This window comes from Cuculus canorus, chromosome 2 (genome assembly GCF_017976375.1).
Source record: "Cuculus canorus isolate bCucCan1 chromosome 2, bCucCan1.pri, whole genome shotgun sequence".
NCBI lineage: Eukaryota > Metazoa > Chordata > Aves > Cuculiformes > Cuculidae > Cuculus > Cuculus canorus.
Genome location: NC_071402.1, coordinates 34,152,900 through 34,173,688, shown reverse-complemented (window position 1 = coordinate 34,173,688; position 20,789 = coordinate 34,152,900). Strand labels below are relative to the sequence as shown.

Here is a 20,789-nt window from a genome sequence, read left to right as displayed (position 1 = left end):
ATAGTGTAGGCAATTACCAGCAGGAATTACCAAGAGATGATGTGTTCCACTCTAGTATTACATCAGTGGCTTGCCAATCCTTTCCCCCTAAAATATTTGTAAAAACATTGGAAATACCTATGAAATTTACAAAACATACTTAAACATCTGCTTAATGCCCTTTCCTTCGAATATAAAAGACCTCCACATTCCAGGGCCTTTTTCTGTGGCTGCAAGGGAGAGGTGAAGGAAGAGGTAAAAGATAGGGTAACTGCTATCTTTTCAGTTGCTATGTTACAAATTCAAATGACTACTACTCTAAAGATTAAATACAGACTTTACATAACCAATCACAACAGTGGAAATAAACCATAACTGAAACCATATAAAATCCATATCAGGTCAAGTGACAATACATTAAGAATAATCTTATATGTTATACAGAAGATAATATACAGATTCTAACAGTTATTTTTCCCCTTCAAAGCCACTGTCAGTAGGAGCACAGTCACACTGTACAGACAAGTGACTTGAATATTTGTAATTACTAATGGGGAAAATTTAGGTTATGAAAGAAAAATGTATCAAGTACACCTTTACGCCTGTCTATAATACGATTTAAATTAAAAGGCTTAAGCACTCTCCTACATACTTCATTTTTCAACCTAAATATCCCGCTTTCAACCTAAATGGAATATCACTGTCAGTATACAAACTTTAGGGAGGGCATGTCTAATCTAGTTACTATGTTAAAGGACAGCTATCTTACAAAGGAGATTAAGTTCAGATGTTTAGAAACTTTAACAATAAGAGAAAGATAGAAATCCTAAACAGCTACTTGTATTCAACTATAATTACCTTTTAGAGAGTATTAGACTAAACTCCAGTATTTTCTATGGTCATTGTATTAAAACAAATTTCTACCACACCTAAAGGATAAGGCATAGCCATCTACTAATTGGCATATTTGTTTATTTGTCTCAGTTTGTGAAAAGGTCCTTATTTGTGTAAGCAGCAAAACAAACTTCAACTGAATGATTGCTATATGCAAAAGGACTGAAGGCAATTGCCTTCGCAGTGAACTTTACAGTTCTCAACAGCACACACGCAACATGCTATCTGAAAAAAGTTACTAACTGAACTACATGTATTAAATACTGAAAAAAGTTTTACATTTTTTATTATAATTTATTTTATTTAACAATCTAAGAAATTTGCAGCCATCAGAAGTTCCAGTGCAATTTCAGGTGCAATTGGGAATTCAGGAATCTCCGTAGAGCTGTTAGTATAACGGACCTTGTAGGTGAAATACATGCATACTTTGGATAGGACATGGGATGGGATCTCTCTAAAATTCACCTCATTTGTTTCATTTTCTGCAAACTGTCCTGTAAAAAATAAAAACAGAACATCAAACCAAAAATCAGAATCTCAATTCACTGCCAAATTAAATGCTTTACCATACTAATACAACACATTCTAAATAGATTTGCAGAAGTCCCATATTCCTGGGTATTAGATCCTTCAGTGCAAAGCACGATGAGCCACATTCACAACCCTCAAGAATATTAAGAACCTCTCCATTAAAAAATGTTTATTTTGGTTGCAGCCTGTTAACAATATTATGAACTACACCAGAATTTTAGGTTTAACTCTGATGCTAGTTTGATAGGTTCTGTAAAACTGCACTGTGCTGAGCTCTAAAGGTCGCAGTAACATTTAAAAAAGAAATATCAATCCAAATTTCTAGGTGTCTTACCCAGGAGAAAACAGTTTATAGATATTTCTGTATTTGCATATGGACACTTATCAGGAGTACCTTCTGTGATCCCACTAGCTTTGAATCTCTCAGTCAGTTTCAGGCAGATTTGACAGAGTTGAAACCTCAAAGATACATTAACTTGATAAGCTGTGAAAAGAGGCAGGCAGGAAGGACAGGGAAACCCTCATACGGGAGGAAAGGTTACATACAGTATGAGTTTATTCCTATTAGATACTGGAGAATTTATCCAAAGCTCAAATGTCAAAGCACAAGTATATTTGAACTTAGCTTTCTACAACACCTGTAAGTATGAAACTTGGGTTATATGAATGGTTAGTCCCACAGCCTTTCTACTCTTATCTTTGTCCCTCTTCTCCTTATCTCTCTGGGCTTTTATGTCATTAAGGTGAAAGACAACAGAAAGAACACTAACATGTACTCCGTATTTATGGGAGACCTAGCAATATTTGTTTCCCTCTGTTTCTGTAGGAATCCCCTTTAACTACAAAGCAGAGCTACTTACTAGTGTCTATACACATTCGAGTAGAAACATCCGCATGCACTTAGGCCAAATCACTTTGAATTCTAGCATACTGCCACTGTCACAGTACTGAAACAGAGAGCACTCACACATCAGTGAAATTATGACCTACTGAGCTAGATAGCAAACGTACTTTTCCTTGTGAGCCTATTTATCTTGCTAGTTTTTATACAAAATATTCTCGAATGCTGACATCTTTACAGTCAGTTTTCTTGCCCTCTAAGGAGGCTACTCCACCTTCTATTTCTTCACATTGTTTGTGGAACAACTTCAGAGTGGATCTGTTAACTAGTCTTCGTCTTACATGTTTGGGAGGCTGACATGGAGTGGATCAGACACAACAGTCCTGCTACATATTTTCAAACACAACCATTACAATGACATTTAGCTAAACATTAGACTGACAATTTTAATAGCTCCACCTGCCTAACTATGAGTAAGTAATTTAAAAATATATTAAGGGAACAGATTTCTTCAGTAATATCCCTTGCCAGAATCTAAAAGAGAACATAAGAATGATCATATTCAGACCAGAACTCCACATAGCCTACTGCTCACCACTCAAGAAGCCAAAGGCAATGGTACAGGATGAGGGTACTGAAGACGGAAAGCACACTTGTTAACTTCTCCCTGTTCTCTCTTTCACCCTTTTGGTCTTCAAAAATTAGTTCAGACACTTTTTAAACCAGAGAGAGTCTCACAGAGTCAGTAGCACATGAGGTCCTTTCCTTCTATAACTTTATCTACACCTCCCCATCCCCCAACTTAGTCTGACTTTTGTCATTAGGCTAAGGAACTCCTTGCCACAGGGTCTTCTAAACATGTTGGACCTAAACCTCAGAAGGCAGCTAAGCACCACTCAGCCACTTGCTCACTTTTCCCTGCAGTGAACAAGGGAAGAAGAAAGGAAGAGTAAAAGCAAGAAAACTCATGGGTAGAGATAATTTTTTTTAATAAGCAAAAGATGGGTGGAAGAAGAGAAACAAAACAACTGATGCAAAGACAATGACTCACCACCTTCAGTGGGTAGATTGATGCCTAGCCAGTTCCCAAGCAAAAGATGGCTAACCTCCCTAATCTCCTTCTCTCCCTTTTTATTTCTGAGCATGACGTTATATGACATGCAATATCGCTTTGGTTAGTTTGGGTCATCTGTCTGGTTGTGTAATATCCTCAACTTCTCATACCATGGGAAACTATTAGTAATGACAATATAAGATCACCACCTGTGCAAAACCAGGCAGAGTCCAATCATGTGTCTGGTAGTGCAATACCCCACAGAGTTAGACTGTCCCAGTGGTAACAGGAACTAGTCAGGATCAGGAAAAGATATCATTTATTCCAACTTTCACTCATTACATGATAAAACAAAGCATGTGAAGGTACTAAAATCTTTTGTACTTACCTGGTCCACTCAACATAGCTTTTATTGTTCCTGATGTTAATGCATGCTCTCTTTTTACAATGAACTCATGGCCATCGGAGGATATTAACTTCACATACATAGCATCTGGGCCCTCACACCCACCATATGTTTTCTCTTCTCCATCTATAATAGAAAACAGATTAACAGTTTCAGAACACAAAGACTGATTCACGTCATTATGAATGCAAGCTGCAGTTTTTTCTATGACCGTGTTTGCAGACTAAAGAACTCAATGCAACCAGAAATAAGGCAGAAGAATTTCGCGTATCTGAAGACAACTTCTCTGAAGCGCTTAGTGATCTGTTTTAAAGTAAGAATTTTTGCAAAAGTAGGAAATTTTTTATTAACAACTGTCCTCTCTCATTTCTCCATCACCAAATTCTGACATGATTTCTAAAATCTATGCAGGGAAGAAATTTTCCTTTAGATATTCTCAAGTGAGCTCAACATGCTACTGCTTCCCTCCATGAGTCTATTGTCATGTTTATCATACTAGTACTTACTAAAAGTTACCTAAATACATACCTAATATTTAAAAATATAGACTGCAAGGGAAAAGTGCTTTTTGAATCACAAGTAAGAAAAGCAGTCAATATTCCTATACTGAAGAAATGACATGAAATAAGATTCATCCTACCTCACTGCCCAGCCAGACCCAGAACAATACTGAGTTACTGCACATCCATGCTGCGACCTTCAGTGGAAAACATGCAATGTGCAAAAGCACTAAAACCAAGGGAATTTGAAAGTTCTCCCCACAGCAGTTTTGACCGTGCTTTTTCTTTTTCCCTCCTCCATTCTGTCTCACTATATATGCACTTCCTACTCTGCTTCTTGTGGTTTGAGCTAAACTAGAGCCACTTTTCCGATTCTAACTAATTCTAAGTAACTTCATTTTCTGAAAGCTAACTGCATGTTTTTTCAGACAGTTTCTCTCTAGAAGTGATAACCCGGCACACTGGTATGCAGAAATCCAATGCTTATACTTATTCCTATAGTAACCAAGGTCATCCTTAAACTGGCAAAATAAAAGGCTGCACATGCAGGGAGGGGCAGACAGGACAGGTGACCCCAAACTGACCAACAGAGTATTCCATCCTCACATACGTCATACTTGGTATAAAACTGAGAGATCGCGAGCGTGTCTCTGCACTTCTGTGATGGCCAACGTCCAGTGAGGACCTCATCTGTCTGTTTGCCCCTAATCCCAGATCTGTGCATCCTTAAATCCAGTTCTCGAGTACAGCTTCCTCCTAGCCACAGACCCATTCTCTCATGTCTGCTCTGCAGTATTTGTGGTGATGTATAGTCATTGAGGGGTGGGGGCACGATCTCAGATATTTGTATATATTTTAGTATCTGCTATTATTATTTTTGTTATTATTATAATAATAATAATCATCATTATTATTATTTCATTAGAGCTGTAGTTTTAATTTCCAACCCACAAGTCTATTTCCTCTCATTTTCCTTCCCCTAGGTGTGGGAGGGAGGGATTTGGGAGTCCAACTGCTCAGTTTTAGCTGCCAAAATTGGCCAGGCCGGGGCTAAACCATGACATTTCTCTAGAAGCCCTTATCTCTCTTTCCTTTTATTCTCTCCTAACAGTGCTATCTTTAAAAGTTGAAAAAACAACATTACTGTTACCACCAGTGCACTGTTCACTCTGTGCAGTCTTAACAGTTTCCCCATCTTGCAACTGGCTTGACTATTTAGGTAGCATGCTCTCTGCATAGGAACCAGACTACTTTGTGGCTGTATAGTGCTCAGCTCTATAGGACACCATCGCATTAAGGATGCTATCTCTGTATGTGGTCTTCAGATAATCCTGTAAACTCTTAAGTAATAAAGACTGCAGTAATATTAACATATTTTTGAAAAATATAGTGTCAAAACTCCTGACCCCACTAAACATACAATTCCTATCTTACTCAAACTGTAAATATAAAGCCTTCTTTCCAATAATGTAATTCCTAAGGGACTAATATAGCAAGTATCGCTAGAATTCCATTTAAAAAAATCCTCAAATTTGGCACTGCACATAACAGACCTGTACCCTCCCAGAAAAGTAATATACTGCCAATATTTCATGACTGTATGCAGAAGTACAGAAGATAAATTACATATAGAGTATGAACTTGACATTTGTTAACGTTATTTCTCTGACAAAACAAAGAATAGAAATGTTATTAATCATATTAGAATAAATACCTCACATTTTATCTAGCGTTACAGCAGAGATAACATTTTGCCAACCAAGCTGCCTTGTGAATTTGAAGTTAAAACTGAATTATGATGTAGTTACGGCCAATTTTAGTAAAGTACTGCCAGTGCCAAAGATGCTAAAATATATTCAGAAAAAGAGTAGATAAAACCAGATTCTGTCCAATCATGTTTCATAAACAAGATAGATGTAGATACAGCAGTTTCAGACTTTTAGTCAGGTCACACACCCACCCACCCCACACACATCAGAAAAAGTCAATCCTTATTATGATCTCTTAGCCAGGAGTTAACAAAGAAACAAAAATTTTCATCAGAAGTTAGTGAAATTTTGTTGTCAACTATCTAAAAGTTTAGTGCTATAAAAGCCTAAAGAGATCCTGGTTTAGTGTACGCATTTTCAGCACTACACATATTAAACAAGTTAAATCTATTGTTAGATAGATGCACTCTGAACAAATCTTTCAACAAATGAACATGGAGAAAATTCTCCTAAAATACATTCGTAGGAAGTTCCGTTAACTTTTTAGGCTACAAGACAAACAGTGACAAGATCAATGTTTGAAGACTTACAATTCACCTCCTACCAACATAACTGAGAAAATGTTTTACATTATAGGAAACAAAGGAAAATGTCTATGATGATGAACTTACCCATTCTCTTCTAATTAAAAAAACCTGTTTCTTTTCAAGAGCAGCTGTTGCAATAGGAGCGTCTGAAAAAAGCACAAGTGGTGATATTTTCAGTCAGCAGCACAATTTCTTAAGTCAGCTTTCGTAATCAGCCTTAATATAATCAACACTCTTCAGAAAAGAAAATGATGATATACAGCATGCAATGTTGATCATCATTACGTTTTGAAAACATTATGATTTGAAACTTATCTATACTGCCCAGAGATCCCTACTATATTCCAGAATGTCTAAGTTTTAGCTTACTCTGTAAGTAGTTGATTCCCTATGCTTTTCTTGACTATAAAAGGCAGGGTAATTTCAAGAGCCCTATGACTTTTATCAGTATGGACACAATCCATGCAATGGTGAGGTAAAGAAACTAAGTTTTACCACAGTATAAAAGGCATTTATAAGACTGAACAGCGTGTCTACAGGAAAAAAAAAAAAAGAAGTCAAAGAACAGTTCATTCTGCTGTTAACAGAGGAATGGTCATCCTGCCATTCAGAGGGACGTCAACAAGCTGGGCCAACAGGAAAACTATGAAGTTCATCAAAGGGAAATGCAAACGCCTGAACGTTGGGAAAAATTAATGCAAGCACCAGAACTGGCTAGGGGCCGACCAGTTGGAAGGCAGCTTTGCAGAAAAGTGCTCTGGAGTTGCTGGTGGACACCAAGTCAAACAGGATCCAGAAACGTGCCCTCAAAGCAAAGACAGCAAATAGCACCCTGAGCTGTATAGGAGAAGTATTGCCAGCAGGCTGAGAAATGTGATCCTGTCCCTCCACTCAGCTCTAGAGGGACACATCTGGAGCGCTGCATCCAGCTCTGGGCTCCCCAGAACATGCCAGACTGAACTGAGTCCTACAAGGTGCCACAAATATGACCAAGAGATAGGAGTACCTGTCATATAAGGAGAGGCAGAGAGCTGGGGTTGCTTAGGCTGGAGAAGAGAAGGCTCAGGAATCAACCCAAGTAGTGTGTACTAAATACCTGGCCCTCAACCTGGCCCATCTATTATAGGTATTTACAGGGCAAGTTAACCAGGAGCTTCCATAACCTGTAAGTTACCATAACCTGCAGCTTGTGTCAAGCATTTTGCCAAGTAAATGAATCCAAAGAGTTAGAGAAATGGAAGCATTTATTTGCAAAACAAATCTGATATATTCAAATACAACACATATTTCTTTATACTGAACTGCATCTCTAATGTGGAAAAGAAAACTTTGGTAAAGAAATTCCAACCACCCACCTGCTCTCCTAAAATTCCTTTCACGTCAACAGCTTCTCTCTAAACATTAACCCAGTACAAATCAATGAACTACTGTTGTGTGCCCACAGGTTCAGGAAAACAGCACCAGTGATTCTGGGTGGTTTCCCAGCCGATATCCAGGGTCGGTCAGAGGCAGCACGAGACTGTTAAGAATTCTGACAGTCGTTATTGCTTTGAAAAGCAATGAGCAACAGCAGACACAGAAACAAAGAATCATTTAGTTTGGAAAACACCTTTAAGATCATCAAATCCAATCTTTAACTTAACACTGCCAAGTCCACCACTAAGCCATGTCCCTAAGCACCACATCTACATGTCTTTTAAATACCTCCAGGGATGGTGACTCAACCACTTCCCTGGGCAGCCTCTTCCCATACTTGACAACCCTTCTGGTGAAGCAGTATTTCCTAATTCTGGTCTAAACCTCCCTGGCACAATTTGAGGCCATTTCCTCTTGTCCTATCATTACTGGGCAGAAGAGGTGCCCACTTTACTCAGCTGAAGAGACACTGATGTTACTAGAGAGCAACAAGGTCTCCCCTCAGCCTCCCTTTCTCCAGGCTAAACAACCCCAGTTCCCTCACAACCAGTCCTCATTACACTTGTGCTCCAGATCCTTCACCAGCTTCATTGCCCTCCTTTGCACACATTCCAGCAGCACATCCTTCTTGTAGACAGGGGCACAAAACTGAACATAGTATTCAACTCATGGCCTCAATAGCACCGAGTACAGGGGCACAATCATTTCACTAGTCCTGCTGGCCACACTACTTCTGAAACAAGTCAGAATGCTGTTGACTTTATTGGCTACCTGGGCACACTGCTGGTTCATGTTTAGCTGGCTGATGACCAACATGCTCAGGTCTTTTTCTGCTGGGCAGCTTTCCAGCCACTCTTCCCTAAGCTTGTATCATTGCATGGGGTTGTTGTGACCCAAGTGTAGAAGCTGACACTTAAGCCTTGTTGAACCTCATACAACTAACCTGTGTCCACCAAGCCAGCCTGTGCAGATTCCTCTGTAGAGCCTTCCTACCCTCAAGCAGATCAAAACCTTGCACAACTTGGTGTTGTCTGCAAAATTACTGAGGGCGCACTCAATTCCCTCATCCAGATCATTGATAAAGACATGAAACAAACAGGCTTCTGTGGGAAATGGTGTAAAAAAACTTTATTAAAGTCTAGGTAGACACCACCCACAAGCTTTCCCTCATCCACCAAGTGGATCACCTTGTCACAGAAGGAGATCAGGTTAGTCAGGCAGCACTTGCCTTTCCTAAACCCACGCTGACTGGGCCTGAAGCCCTGGTTATCCTGTACGCATCAGGTGATGGTACTGAAGGTAGTATGTTCCATAACCTTCCCCATCACTAAGATCAGACTGACAGTCCTGTAGTTCCCTGGATCCTCCACTCTGGCCCTTCTTGTAGATGGGCATCGCATTTGCTAACCGTCCATCAACTGGGACCTCCCTGGTTAGCCAGGACTGCTAATAATTGATTAAAATTGATTGGTGAGCATTTCCACCAATTCCTTCAGTACTCTTGGGTGGATTTCATCTGGCACCATAGACTTGTGTGTCAGGTGGAGTAGCAACTCTCTATTTCCTCTTGGATTATGAGGGCTCCATTCTGCTCCCTGTCCTTGTCTTCCAGCTCAGGGGGTTGGGTATCCTAAGAACAACCATTAAAGACCGAGGTAAAGAAGGCATTAAGTATCTCAGCCTTTTCCTCATCCTTCATCACTAAGTTTACCCCGGCATCCAATAAAGGCTGAAGATTCTCCTTAGCCCTCCTTTTGTTGCTCATATATTTATATAAATACTTCCTATAAATTCATTTTAATAGAAACATTCTGAGGTTCTTTACCGCAGCAGCCAGAACTGCAGTTACCTACTACAGAGAGGAAGTCCAGACCAGGAAGTGTGAAAAAAAGAGACCACTCCCCCCATCCCCTTCCTCCTAGATTTCTTGCAAAAGCTTAGCAAAAAAAATTTAAGCAAGTTGAGGAGAGAGCTGCAAGATTTGGAGGAAGTTTTACAAAGATTTTTGTATGTCTTCAGAAGATGCAACTTTTTCCTATTGCAAATAGCTTCACATCTCTGCAGCACATTGTTGCTGATTTGTTCCATCTCCTTTTTTCATAACTACAAATATGAAATAGAAACATATAATTATAGAATCACTACTTTGGAAAAGATCTCTTGGATCATCAAGTCCAACCATTCTTGTCTGCCACTAAACCACGTCCCTGAATACCTCATCTACCTGTCTTTTAAACACCTCCAGGGATGGTGACTCAACCTGTTCCAGTGCCTGATGATCCTTTCTGTGAAAAAGTTTTTTCTGATGTCCAGCCTGGACCTCCCCTTGCGGAGCTTGAGGCCATTCCCCCTAGTCCTGTCCACTGTCATTTGGGAGAAGAGGCCAGCTCCCTCCTCTCCACAACCTCCTTTCAGGTAGTTGTAGAGAGCAACAAGGTCTCCCCTCAGCCTCCTCTCCTCAAGGCTAAACAATCTGAGTTCCCTCAGCCACTCCTCGTAAGACTCATTCTCCAGCCCCTTCACCAGCTTTGTTGCTATTCTCTGGACACACCTGAATGTTTCCTGAAACTCTCACAATAATCTACTTTGTTATGTACACCAAATTAAACTACAGATGCATAACCAAGAGTTTTTATTTGTCTGTGGCGAACTGAGGAAAAAGCATTCTCCACTTACATTGTTGTTGTCTTTGAAAATTATCCTGACTTCACAAAAATGCATCCTAAAATATTTTCCTTCCCCATTGGTATAAGGAACATCTTCACCTGTGCCACAAGTGAGAAGTTCCTGAATATAAGACACATTCAAGAACGCCTTTTGAGAGTTAATTTGTGCATCACAGACATATCTTAATATCAAGCTTTCGATGCCCTTGCCATTTTCAACAATGCCATCCAAAGAAATTACATTCCAGTGCTGCAACAGTTGTTGGAAACAGATAGGATCTTCCACACTATTTCAAACAGAGCTGTTATAAACAGAAATCAAGCATCTTATTGTAGAGTAGATGTTGCTCAGAAACTGAAGTGGTATCTTACATTATTACTTCAATTCCACAGAAGCGGATCACTTGTGCTACCTCTTTCTCTAGCCACTGAACCCTTGTCTGCATTCCCAAAGAGTAGTGAAACCACTTATGGTTTATAAATAATAATTTAAAAAAAACACGGAAGAAGTGATATCATTTTTGTGGAGTTACTGGTGATGATAAACTGTGTCTTGGTTTCCAATACAAATAATGCCACTAAATACAAGAATAAAGACAAGGTAGTTAGTGGGAATGCAAAAATACTAACACCTTCCAAGGTAAATGCATAACCTTAGGAGGTCAATATGTTGAAATTGTGAAACTGAAAAAAATGCCTACACCAAAATATTAGAGCTATCCCAAAAAATTGCAAAGAACATTTTAATAAAATCAAATGAAACGTGCTACCATATGATTAGAGAGAGAAAAAGAAAGTGATACTCAAAGAAAAAGAAAAAAATCAGTCACAGTGTTCTAAATTCAACTGTATTAAGAAGGAAAACAGAATAAAAATGCAGTAAGCATTAGCATTTTTATTGTATGCTACACTCATCCAGTACCCATAATATGAATCAGTCATTTCCTTGAAAAAAGTAACTCAAACAAAACACAATCTGGACTTGGTAAATCACCTGAGGTTAAAGAAATGCAATAAAAGGGTGATCTTAGAACGAGAAAGAAACTTTCTACAAGAATGCTGTTCCAAACATGGAACAACTGGACCAGAAAAGAACTACTAGTTCCTTAAAAAATTGTATCAAACTTTTTTTCTTGCCTTTAAGTATTAAATAACAGGTTAGAAACAGGAAAGTCAAGTGACTTGGTTATGTACTCTTAGCAGAAATTCTTTTCTTACAGTATGCTTTGCAATATACTTCTTATTGTAAAACATGTCAATGTATTTTCCTTCTGTATAATGAAAACAACATAAATGACATTTTCCAAGATCACAGAAGGGAAGAGACTTGGTGAGACTTCTGAAGATGCCTGATAACGACCTATATTTGAGTTATTATACTTTTACAGCTGCGTGACTTCACCTAGACTACACCAACGCAGCAGGGAAGAGAACATGCGAAAGTTTCCTGAACATGTAAACATTTGACTTTATTATATATTTCTGATCTGACTATTTGAGACTCTGCAAAGAACCACTAATTTTTGTACAAGTACATTCATAATTCCATTTCACCTTCAAGAAGCTTATGTGGCATTACTAATTCAGTAGCTCAGCTCCCTGCCTTTAATCTCAAAAAACGACCTACGTTAAGTATCATTGATCTCCTTAGAAGAATTTAAGATGGTGTTTGTTAAGATTACAGAAAAAGGATATGCCACTTTTTAGTCAATGAAAATACAACTAAACCCACTATATTTGGCACAGAAACTTTCCAACCAGTCTAAAAAGGAAGCTCTTGCAGCAGAAAACAAAATTCTCATTAGATATTAGAGAAATATCTCATTAGATATTAGAGAACTGAAAATTTGAAATTTTCCTAAGTTGCTAGAATGCTTACACCTACAAGGTATGATATAGCAAAGTACCATAAACTGTGGTAGTTAACCTACACGAGGCAAATGTTCTTGTTAGCGTACTCAAACATCGTGTTCTCCTCCTTACAACTCTAAGAAATACTATGATGTAGTGAGTTTAGTTTGACCTCTTTCCTGCTTCTCTTGAGCATCAAATGCAAGAAAAAGATTGTAGCATGTCTATGACCCTCCCACTGCCAAAACTGTGTGCTCATCGCCCAAGCTTCCGAAAAATTCCAGAGTATCATCTATGTAAATGAAACTGCAATAGGAGGACATCTGCTAATTTAACTAAGCACATCCAACCAATGTACAGATTCCAGAGCCCCATATGCTTTATTCTGGTTAACACAAGAGAACTAAATCTATGCAAATATATCAATCACTCAGATTCTTTGATCCCAGAGAAAACTCTTTAAAAGCTCAGATTCTGGCCTACAGGAACTCAAATGGCCTCCAACTCATTAGCTGTGCAATGCACACACAGCTTTTGTATGCTTCAAGTGGTGACATTTCTATATTCTATGCTATCGATTTTTGAAAAATATGGGACAAATAACAGAAGTGGCCCTCACAATTCCTAGGTTTGTGCACAAGCCAAATGTGGCATTTTCTGTGTGTTATTTGTATATTAGTAAGAGTTCATGAGTAAACAAAAGCTCTTGTGCGCTAAACTAGGAGCCTCCTACTGCATAATCCTAAATCTTAGTCCTATTCTTGATCCTAAACACTAATTTAAAAATATTTCTCTTCAGTTTAGTATTCATTGTTTAGGACACACAAAATAATTATTAATGTAAATAAGGATTAAAGCATATTTGGAAAAAACATGAGGGAAAACTAGTATGACATGAATTCCAAATCAGCTGATTTGCTATGCCACAGTCAGGGGTACTAAACTTCAAACGTTTGGGGACAAACTACAGTGTGACAGGAAGGTATACTGCAGGTCAATGTGAGTTAAGATAAACAGGAGATGAGGTAGGATACTGTGCATGGAGTATCAAAGACCTCATATAAGATGTTCTTTTTCTATATACAGAAACTTTCCTTTTCAGTAACTTCCAAGATAGTTGTTTTGGTTTGGTTCTCTTTTTTTTTAAAAAAAAAAAAAAATTCAGGACAGGCAGGCGTCTGCTACTGTTTTCTTTGTAACGCACAGTAATACATTCTGCACACCTCTTGCCATTAGGAGAAAAAGTTGCTAGCATACTGCAAAATTTTATGTCACGCATCTCTGCCTTCTTGTTAAAAGCATTCATCAAAAACTGCTGTTACGCAAACTACCTCATAATGTAATTCAGAACCTTTCTAAGTGCAAGAGAACTTGTCAAAATACATCAAAATGCCTTTATTTTAATCTGAACAAACCCCAGGCTTTTATGACAAAACTTTAGGGTTTCTTCTAACACACACCAAGAACTGCAAAACCACAGTAAAACATCTGAAGCTGAGTATACTTTCAAAAGATACTCATTTATCCCTACACAAAGCAGAAAGGACAGAATCGTGAACACAAATGCACCAGAAAAATAAATATGAGGTTGGGAAGCAGAAGGTACCTGAGAGAAGCTGCTGGATTTCCTCACTATACCAACATTAAGTACTTGCATTAAGACTACATGAAACTACCCAAACTTGTTCATTGCCCACTGTAATACAAAAAAAAAATCTCAAATTATTTTTCTCTGATACAACAACAAAAAAATAAAATGCTGAAAGTGTCCAAAGATTATTTTAAAGCTCCCAATGTTAATGGGAAATGTTAGCAAAAACTGTATTGGCAGAACTTAATCACAGTGAAAGGTTTATCTCAAGCTATAAGATGTAGACTACAAGAGTCTGGTCAATGTATTATAGAAAAACTAAGTAACACTTACTTGCTTTCTAAGTAACTCTTCAGTTAATATATATTAATTGTCTCCCCAGAATATTTTTTCATTTTTAAGCATAGCAAAAGGAGGAACCTGGAGCACATGAGGGATTATCGAAAAATAAGAGCACAACGTGGCTCTTATCCTAAAGGTCTCTCACCTGCTTATCTATGTTTCCCTGGCTTGCTTCCAAGCTGAACTTCTGCACGTGATCTTCAGCAAACCCAAGTAAACAGTCAGTGACTAAGTCTTCCTACAGAGCAAGGTTTAACTCACAAGCTACAGTATGAAACATCTTTAATGAAGTTCCTGCATATCATATTACACATGGCAAGAGTAAACTAGCCCTCAAAGTTAATTGCTAGCATCATCCCTTTTCCTTTTCCTATGTGTATCTGAACCCATCAATAACTCACCAATGCTAAGATTCCTTTATACTAAAGCAGAATCTCTCTCTGGAGAACACAAGATACTCAAAAGCTGATTTTTCTTACTGCCTTAAAGTGTATCACCTTTTCCCATCAACCTTGCTTTGTTTATATTCGCCAACCATTACCACTAACACACTTCAACTGACACTTTTCTCCATGGTGTAACAATCCCTGTGGGTGCGTCCTAAATTCTTTCGGCCTTAGTTTTCACTTCTCTCTAGTGCTTGGCGCGTGAGGACAGTGAACATAATTTGTGGCAGGAAAAGTTAAAGGGCGACATTTAACGACAACGCCCGTTTGGAAAAAACCCTTCCCAACGGGGCCGGCTCTCGGTGGGCCGCTCCGCTCCCGCAGCAGCGGCCAGAGACGCGCCCTTCGACACCGGCCCGGTGGGGGAACCCCGGGATGGCACCACACAGCTCCCTGCCCCCCCTTCCCGCGCGGCTCCCCGCGCTACCTGACCCCTCGGAGCCCCCGCGGCCCAGCCCCCGTCCAGCCGCCCCCGCCCGCCTACGGGAGCCGGGGGCGAGGCCCCTTTCCCTCGGGCCCAGCAGCTCTCGTGCCCCCATTTTCTGCCCTCCTCGCCCCCGCAGCTGGCGGCAGGCCTCCCCGCCCAGCGGAGCCAACCCCCACAACCCCCGCAGCCACTCACTCGTCACCGCCGCCCCCTCCGCCCCGCTCACAGGGCCCCGCGGTGTCGGGACAGCTGCCTCGCAAGTACTTCCGCCTAGGTTAGAGGGCACTTCCGGCCTAGGGAGAGCGCCTCTCCGCACCCTGCCCATGGCAAGCGTGCGACAGTCGGCTCCCAGCATGACATGCGGGGTGCGCGCGATGCATGCTGGGGCGCGTAGTTCTCTGGGGCGGGTGCCTGTCGGCCATGTTAGAGGCAGCGCGGGAGCGATATTGAGATGGGCTTGTCCGGGCGGCGGCACCTGCCTCGGAGCTGGCGAAGCCGGGACGCGGGTCTTAATTGTGTGGGCGTACGCCTTCTATCTCGCCGCCCCGGTGTTCTCCACGAACGCAACGATAGCCGCATCCTTGGGGAAGCGCCCGACAAACTCACGGCGCCGCGCCGCCGGACGGGGGCGCCATGGAGGCGGCAGGATCCTTTCCGAAGCGGAACCAAAGCGCGAGGCCGCGGGGGCTGCTGCTGGGTTGCACCACCCCACGCTGTTCGGGCCCCAGCGCTGGGGGGGGGGGCCGCCATGCCGCTGCCGCTGCTGCTGCGCGCCGCCGCCTGCCGCCGCGCCGCTGCCTCCGCCTGGCTGCGGGGCGCCGCCCACCACGGGGGCACGGCCGTCTGCCGCCGCCGGGCATCGCTGCCCGCCGCCGCGGGGCCACAGCAGGTTGCATGGGGTGGTGGGGGAACCGGCCCCGCGGCCCGGGAGGAGGAGGCGGAGGAGGCGGGGATGAGGAGGAGGAGGCGGCGGCGGCTCGGGGGGAGGTGGCTCTGGGAGGCGCGGCTGCCGCTTTGCAAAAAACGCGGATCCGTGAAGGGACTGAGTCCCCTCAGGGCGTTCGCGGAAGTAGAACGGGAAACTCATGAGGTTCAACAGGGTCAAGTGCAAGGTCCTACACCTGGGTCGGGGCAGTCCACGGTTTCAATACCGGATGGGGCATGATCGAGAGCAGCTCCGCAAGGGAGGACTTAAGGGTGCTGAGTAGCTCGATATGAGCCGGCAGTGTACGTTTGCAGCCCAGAAGGCCAGCGGTATACTGGGCTGCATCAAAAGAAGCATGGCCAGCAGGTCGAGGGAGGTGATTTTGCCCCGCTGTGCCTCTCTTGTGAGATCTCATTTGGAGTATTGTGTCCAGTTCTGGAATCCTCAGCATAAGAAGGATATGGAGCTCTTGGAACGGGCCCAGAGAAGGGCTACAAGGATGATCAGAGGTCTTGAGCACCTTCCCTACAAGGACAGGCTGAGAGAGTTGAGCTTGTTCAGCCTGGAGAAGAGAAGGCTCAGAAGAGACCTTATAGTGACTTTCCAGTACCTAAAGGGGGCCTACAGGAAAGCTGGGGAGGGACTGTTTACAAAGGCTTGTGGTGATAGGACTAGGGGTCCTATATAGGGCTATAAATTAGAGGGGGCAGATTTAAACTAGACATAAGGAGGAAATTCTTCACGATGAGAGTGGTAAGTCACTGGCACAGGTTGCCCAGGGAAGTTGTGGCTTCCCCATCCCTGGAGGTGTTCAAGGCCAGGCTGGATGGGGCCTTGGGCAGCCTAATCTAGTGTGAGGTGTCCCTGCGCCTGGCAGGGGGGGTGGAACTAGATGATCTTTATTGTCGCTTCCAACCCAAACTATTCTATGATTCTGTGATTCTATGACCTGGCCAATGCACAGGCCATGAGAGTTCCCTGCAGAGCCATGCGTAAGAGGATTGGGAGCTCAGTGTCTGTCAGTGGGGTTGCAGATATTTAGTGCCGGCTTGGGTTATCCCCATCGAAGACTGCTATAGTGATTGAGCAATGTATTATTTGAAATTCCTGGTGTGCATTGTAGTATAACCTAACTTTAATCACTAATTTTAGATGGTGGGAGAAAAGTCGTGTGTGTGTATACACACATACATATAAACATGTATACATACATATAAGCATGTATGTGTGTATTTATATACATATAAATAGGTATATGATTCTGTATGTGTGTATATAGATACATATATATATGAAGTGTAGATTGGTATTGATGTTACTTGGCCACATACTGCTTTCATCTTTCAGGTTACATCTTTTCAAGGAGTGGCTGTTCGCAGTCTCTGCACATCCTCCCCTCATGATCACCCAGAACATGGAAGATTAGTTTATAAAGGAAATTTGGCAAAGGCAGTGTTAGGTATGTGACTTGAAGTGATTTTTGTTGCTTTTTTTAAAAAAAAAATAGTGTTTAATAACTTTAAAATGCAACATTGTAAAAGAGAATGTTTTCCTTTCCAATTCTGCTAAAAATCCCAGATCCTGTGTACAGCAAAAAAGTGTGCTGATGGTGGTTGATTTCTGCTTCTACACCTAGGTCTGCAGGGACCTCTGTAGGTACTGTGCCTCTCTGTTAACCCCTCAGCCTGCATCTATTTCTGCTGCAGCCTTTGGAGTGCATTACCAGCCTGGTAGCAAAGAAAAACTAGCTGTGACTGGTGTTTGCATTCGCTGTGCTTTCAAACATTACTGAAATGTTTCTGAAGTAGGTAGATACTATGATGGAATGTACTGTCTGTAATGAGACTTTATTGATCTTTGACCACTTAATGTTCCAAAAACCTAGTGAAAAATAATCCATTGGGTGTTTTCTGATACACAGTTTTGGAATGCATCTTAAAGGAGAAAGTATGATTTAACTTTATTATCACAGCATCTTAAATGACTGATTCTTATGGTGGCTCAGGGACAGTGGGTGATCCACAATACTGGCTACTGTCATTCAAGCTGTATGGAAAAATGTCTGTGGAGTAGTTGTTAATACTGAATAATGTAGGCTTTACAAATTATATGTGGTGATGGGATCAAGCAAGCTTTTCTGTAATGCACACTTAACGTCTGCTTTATTTGTTGATGAAGAGAGAAATACCCAGCCATGTCTGTGGTGGCTACCATTATGCGTGTCCATGTCTGGAGTCAAGTCAAGTTTCTTTTGAATACAATTTCCTGTCTGTGAAGTGAAAACTTCATAGTGTGCATAATGGGTAATAGCTGAGCTCAGTACAGAAGTAGAGCCAGCTACTAGCTTTGATAACCCACCGTGAGCAACTACAAACGGGAACAGTGGCAAGAAGACAGGGTTGAACTTACAATGATTTCTTGTGTTTGTGAGTTTAAAACAAAAAGGGAAATGAATTTCCAATAACTTCAGCTGTTCAAGTAATGCCATTGATATATAGGAGAAGAACATGTGTAATTACAGAGATGATTAAACTCAAAAACATTAACTTTGGTTTTCTTCTTGTTTTGTTTTACCTAGGTGTGAGGTTTTTCTCTTACTCCACCAGCATATTCAACCTGTTCATGATGCCTTACATCGTGCTCAAAACTGGTATTGGATTTGAAAGCCTGTTCATACAAGCTGCCTTTTATGGGTTGATAGGGTTTTTTACATTCGTAACACCGGTTACTTTGCATATCCTTACAAAAGGCTATGTGATTCGACTCTATTACAAAGATGAAATGGACACATATACAGCCATTACATACAATGCCATCTTGGCAGAAAAAGCGACTGTTTTCCATCAGAAAGATGTAAAGATTCCAGACATCACCAAGATGTTTACAACATTTTATGCTAAAACAAAATCAATGCTTGTTAATCCTACGCTTTTCCCCAATCCTCAGGATTATCACCATCTCATGGGCTATGACAAATCCTTTTATTTTAACTTAGAGGAGGGAAAGGAAGTTGGTGAAAAGAAATAATTGGAAGATAATGAATGTTACCATCATTGTTCCTGGTACAGTGCTGTGTATGTGAAAGAATGTAAAGTTCTATTACACTTCCTTAGGTAGAGTTCCCCAAAGGCATTTTGGAATGTATAAAACCTCCATTTTTTTAAACTTATAAACAATGTGATGTTTTCTTCAGAGTTAATGACACAAAACACAGTAAAAAAAAGTTCTTTACTCTGTCTTGGGCTTGTTTATTCTTGGCTTGTTTTTTATTCTTGTCTATCCAGGAGAACTGCAAAATGCACGGGCTGTGTGGCAGTCTCACCATCTCCATTTTGATGGGGCCATTTATACCCAAAAAGATCAATACTCGTTACCTGTCAAGTGTATATATACTTTTAAGCCCTAAAGATTAGTTGTACTTAATCCAAAAAGATTGAGCTTTTTTTGTCACTGCTGCTAGTGTTATAAAGAGAGCAGAGATGGTCTTCACTTGTTTTGTGAGAGCATCAGTAACCAGTAGGAGTCTTTAGTGAGCAGAAAGGGATTGTTGCTAGTTCCTGCTACAGCCTCCTAGAAGCCTGCAGGCCTTGAAGAAGGTAGAGAGAGTGACTGTGTTGCTATAATTTCTACCTACTCACAGCAACCAAATGGTTTCTGAAGCAAGAGTCCCACTCTGAGCAATCCTGTTCCCAGAGGTGGAGAACAAGAAGCATCTCTCGTGTTGGCCAGTGGGAAGCACCTTAGCTTAAGATGTGTTGTGTGACTATCCCATTGAAAATGTGCTGTATTTGACCCAAGTTAAAGAAGATGTTAGCAGCTAGTGGTTAAAATGGATTCATGACAGCATTTTTGTGAGGTGGGGAAGCAAAAGGGAATTTCCTGTAGAGTATTGTTTAGGTCTTGTGACTTTAAAAAAACGTAGCTCTTGATTTTCAGCACTGCAAAGAGCCACCTTTAGCTTAAGTAAAAAGAGGATTAGATCTTTTTATGTGACTGGACTGGTTAGTTCTGCACTCCAAGTGTGCAGAAATTGGATTTAAATGTTTTTAGCCCAAGGAGAGGTTTGTCACATAAGCTGACATATACTTTTTTTTTTCAAATCACAAATGGCCTAAAATATTTTGAGGCTTAAAAACTGCTGAATTATAAAAAGAAAACAAAATTCAAATTAATCCTTTTTATCAGTAGTGCCCTTTGTAATAAGTAAATCTGATGCTTAGTACTAATTAAGTCATCCTGATACTGCAAATAAAGAAAAAATAATTATATCTGCCTTTACAGGTGTTTCCAAAGTTCTAGCTGAAAAAATGCATTTAAAACTCTTAAGTGTCTTCCAAGACTTATTTCAGTTTCCTGTCGTAGGATGACGCTATACTTCATGTTATATCATCAAATCTTTCTAAATGTTGTATTTATGACAGCTGAAACTGCTTTTGATATGTTTGCTATGTAACTAAAAGGCAAATCATCCCATCCAGATATTTTTAAGGCAGCATTTTTGTGTTGGCACAGCTATAATTTTAAAAGCCTGATCTAGTCCCAGTAAGTCAGTATCGCATCATAGGTAACAAATAACAGTATAAAATGCATAAATGATATTGAAGACATGAGGCCAGTAACAAGC

At 40.8% G+C, this 20,789-nt stretch overlaps 2 protein-coding genes across 2 annotated transcripts; one reads left to right on the top strand and one right to left on the bottom strand.

Annotated features, from left to right (window-relative positions):
* Positions 1-1,127: 1,127 nt before the first annotated feature.
* ELOC (elongin C) lies at positions 1,128-15,576 on the bottom strand. The gene is made up of 4 exons (XM_009570912.2): positions 15,436-15,576; positions 6,586-6,647; positions 3,688-3,831; positions 1,128-1,367 (listed from the first exon to the last, which is right to left on the bottom strand). The coding sequence occupies exons 2-4, from the start codon at positions 6,587-6,589 to the stop codon at positions 1,177-1,179; spliced, it is 339 nt and encodes a 112-aa protein (XP_009569207.1). The 5' UTR covers positions 6,590-6,647; positions 15,436-15,576; the 3' UTR covers positions 1,128-1,176.
* Positions 15,577-15,675: 99 nt separating this feature from the next.
* Positions 15,676-20,770, top strand: TMEM70 (transmembrane protein 70). The gene is made up of 3 exons (XM_054057533.1): positions 15,676-16,129; positions 17,513-17,624; positions 18,744-20,770. Exons 1-3 carry the CDS (start codon positions 15,692-15,694, stop codon positions 19,190-19,192), a joined length of 999 nt encoding a protein of 332 aa, XP_053913508.1. The 5' UTR covers positions 15,676-15,691; the 3' UTR covers positions 19,193-20,770.
* Positions 20,771-20,789: the final 19 nt, after the last annotated feature.

Coding starts and splice junctions, on each gene's coding strand:
- ELOC (XM_009570912.2), bottom strand. Junction 1,368..3,687: donor AGCTATGTTGAGTGGACCAG/GTAAGTACAAAA, acceptor TATTTTTTACAG/GACAGTTTGCAGAAAATGAA.
- TMEM70 (XM_054057533.1), top strand. CDS start 15,692: ATGGGCTTGTCCGGGCGGCGGCACCTGCCTCGGAGCTGGCGAAGCCGG. Junction 16,130..17,512: donor CCGCCGCGGGGCCACAGCAG/GTTGCATGGGGT, acceptor TTCATCTTTCAG/GTTACATCTTTTCAAGGAGT. Junction 17,625..18,743: donor TTTGGCAAAGGCAGTGTTAG/GTATGTGACTTG, acceptor TGTTTTACCTAG/GTGTGAGGTTTTTCTCTTAC.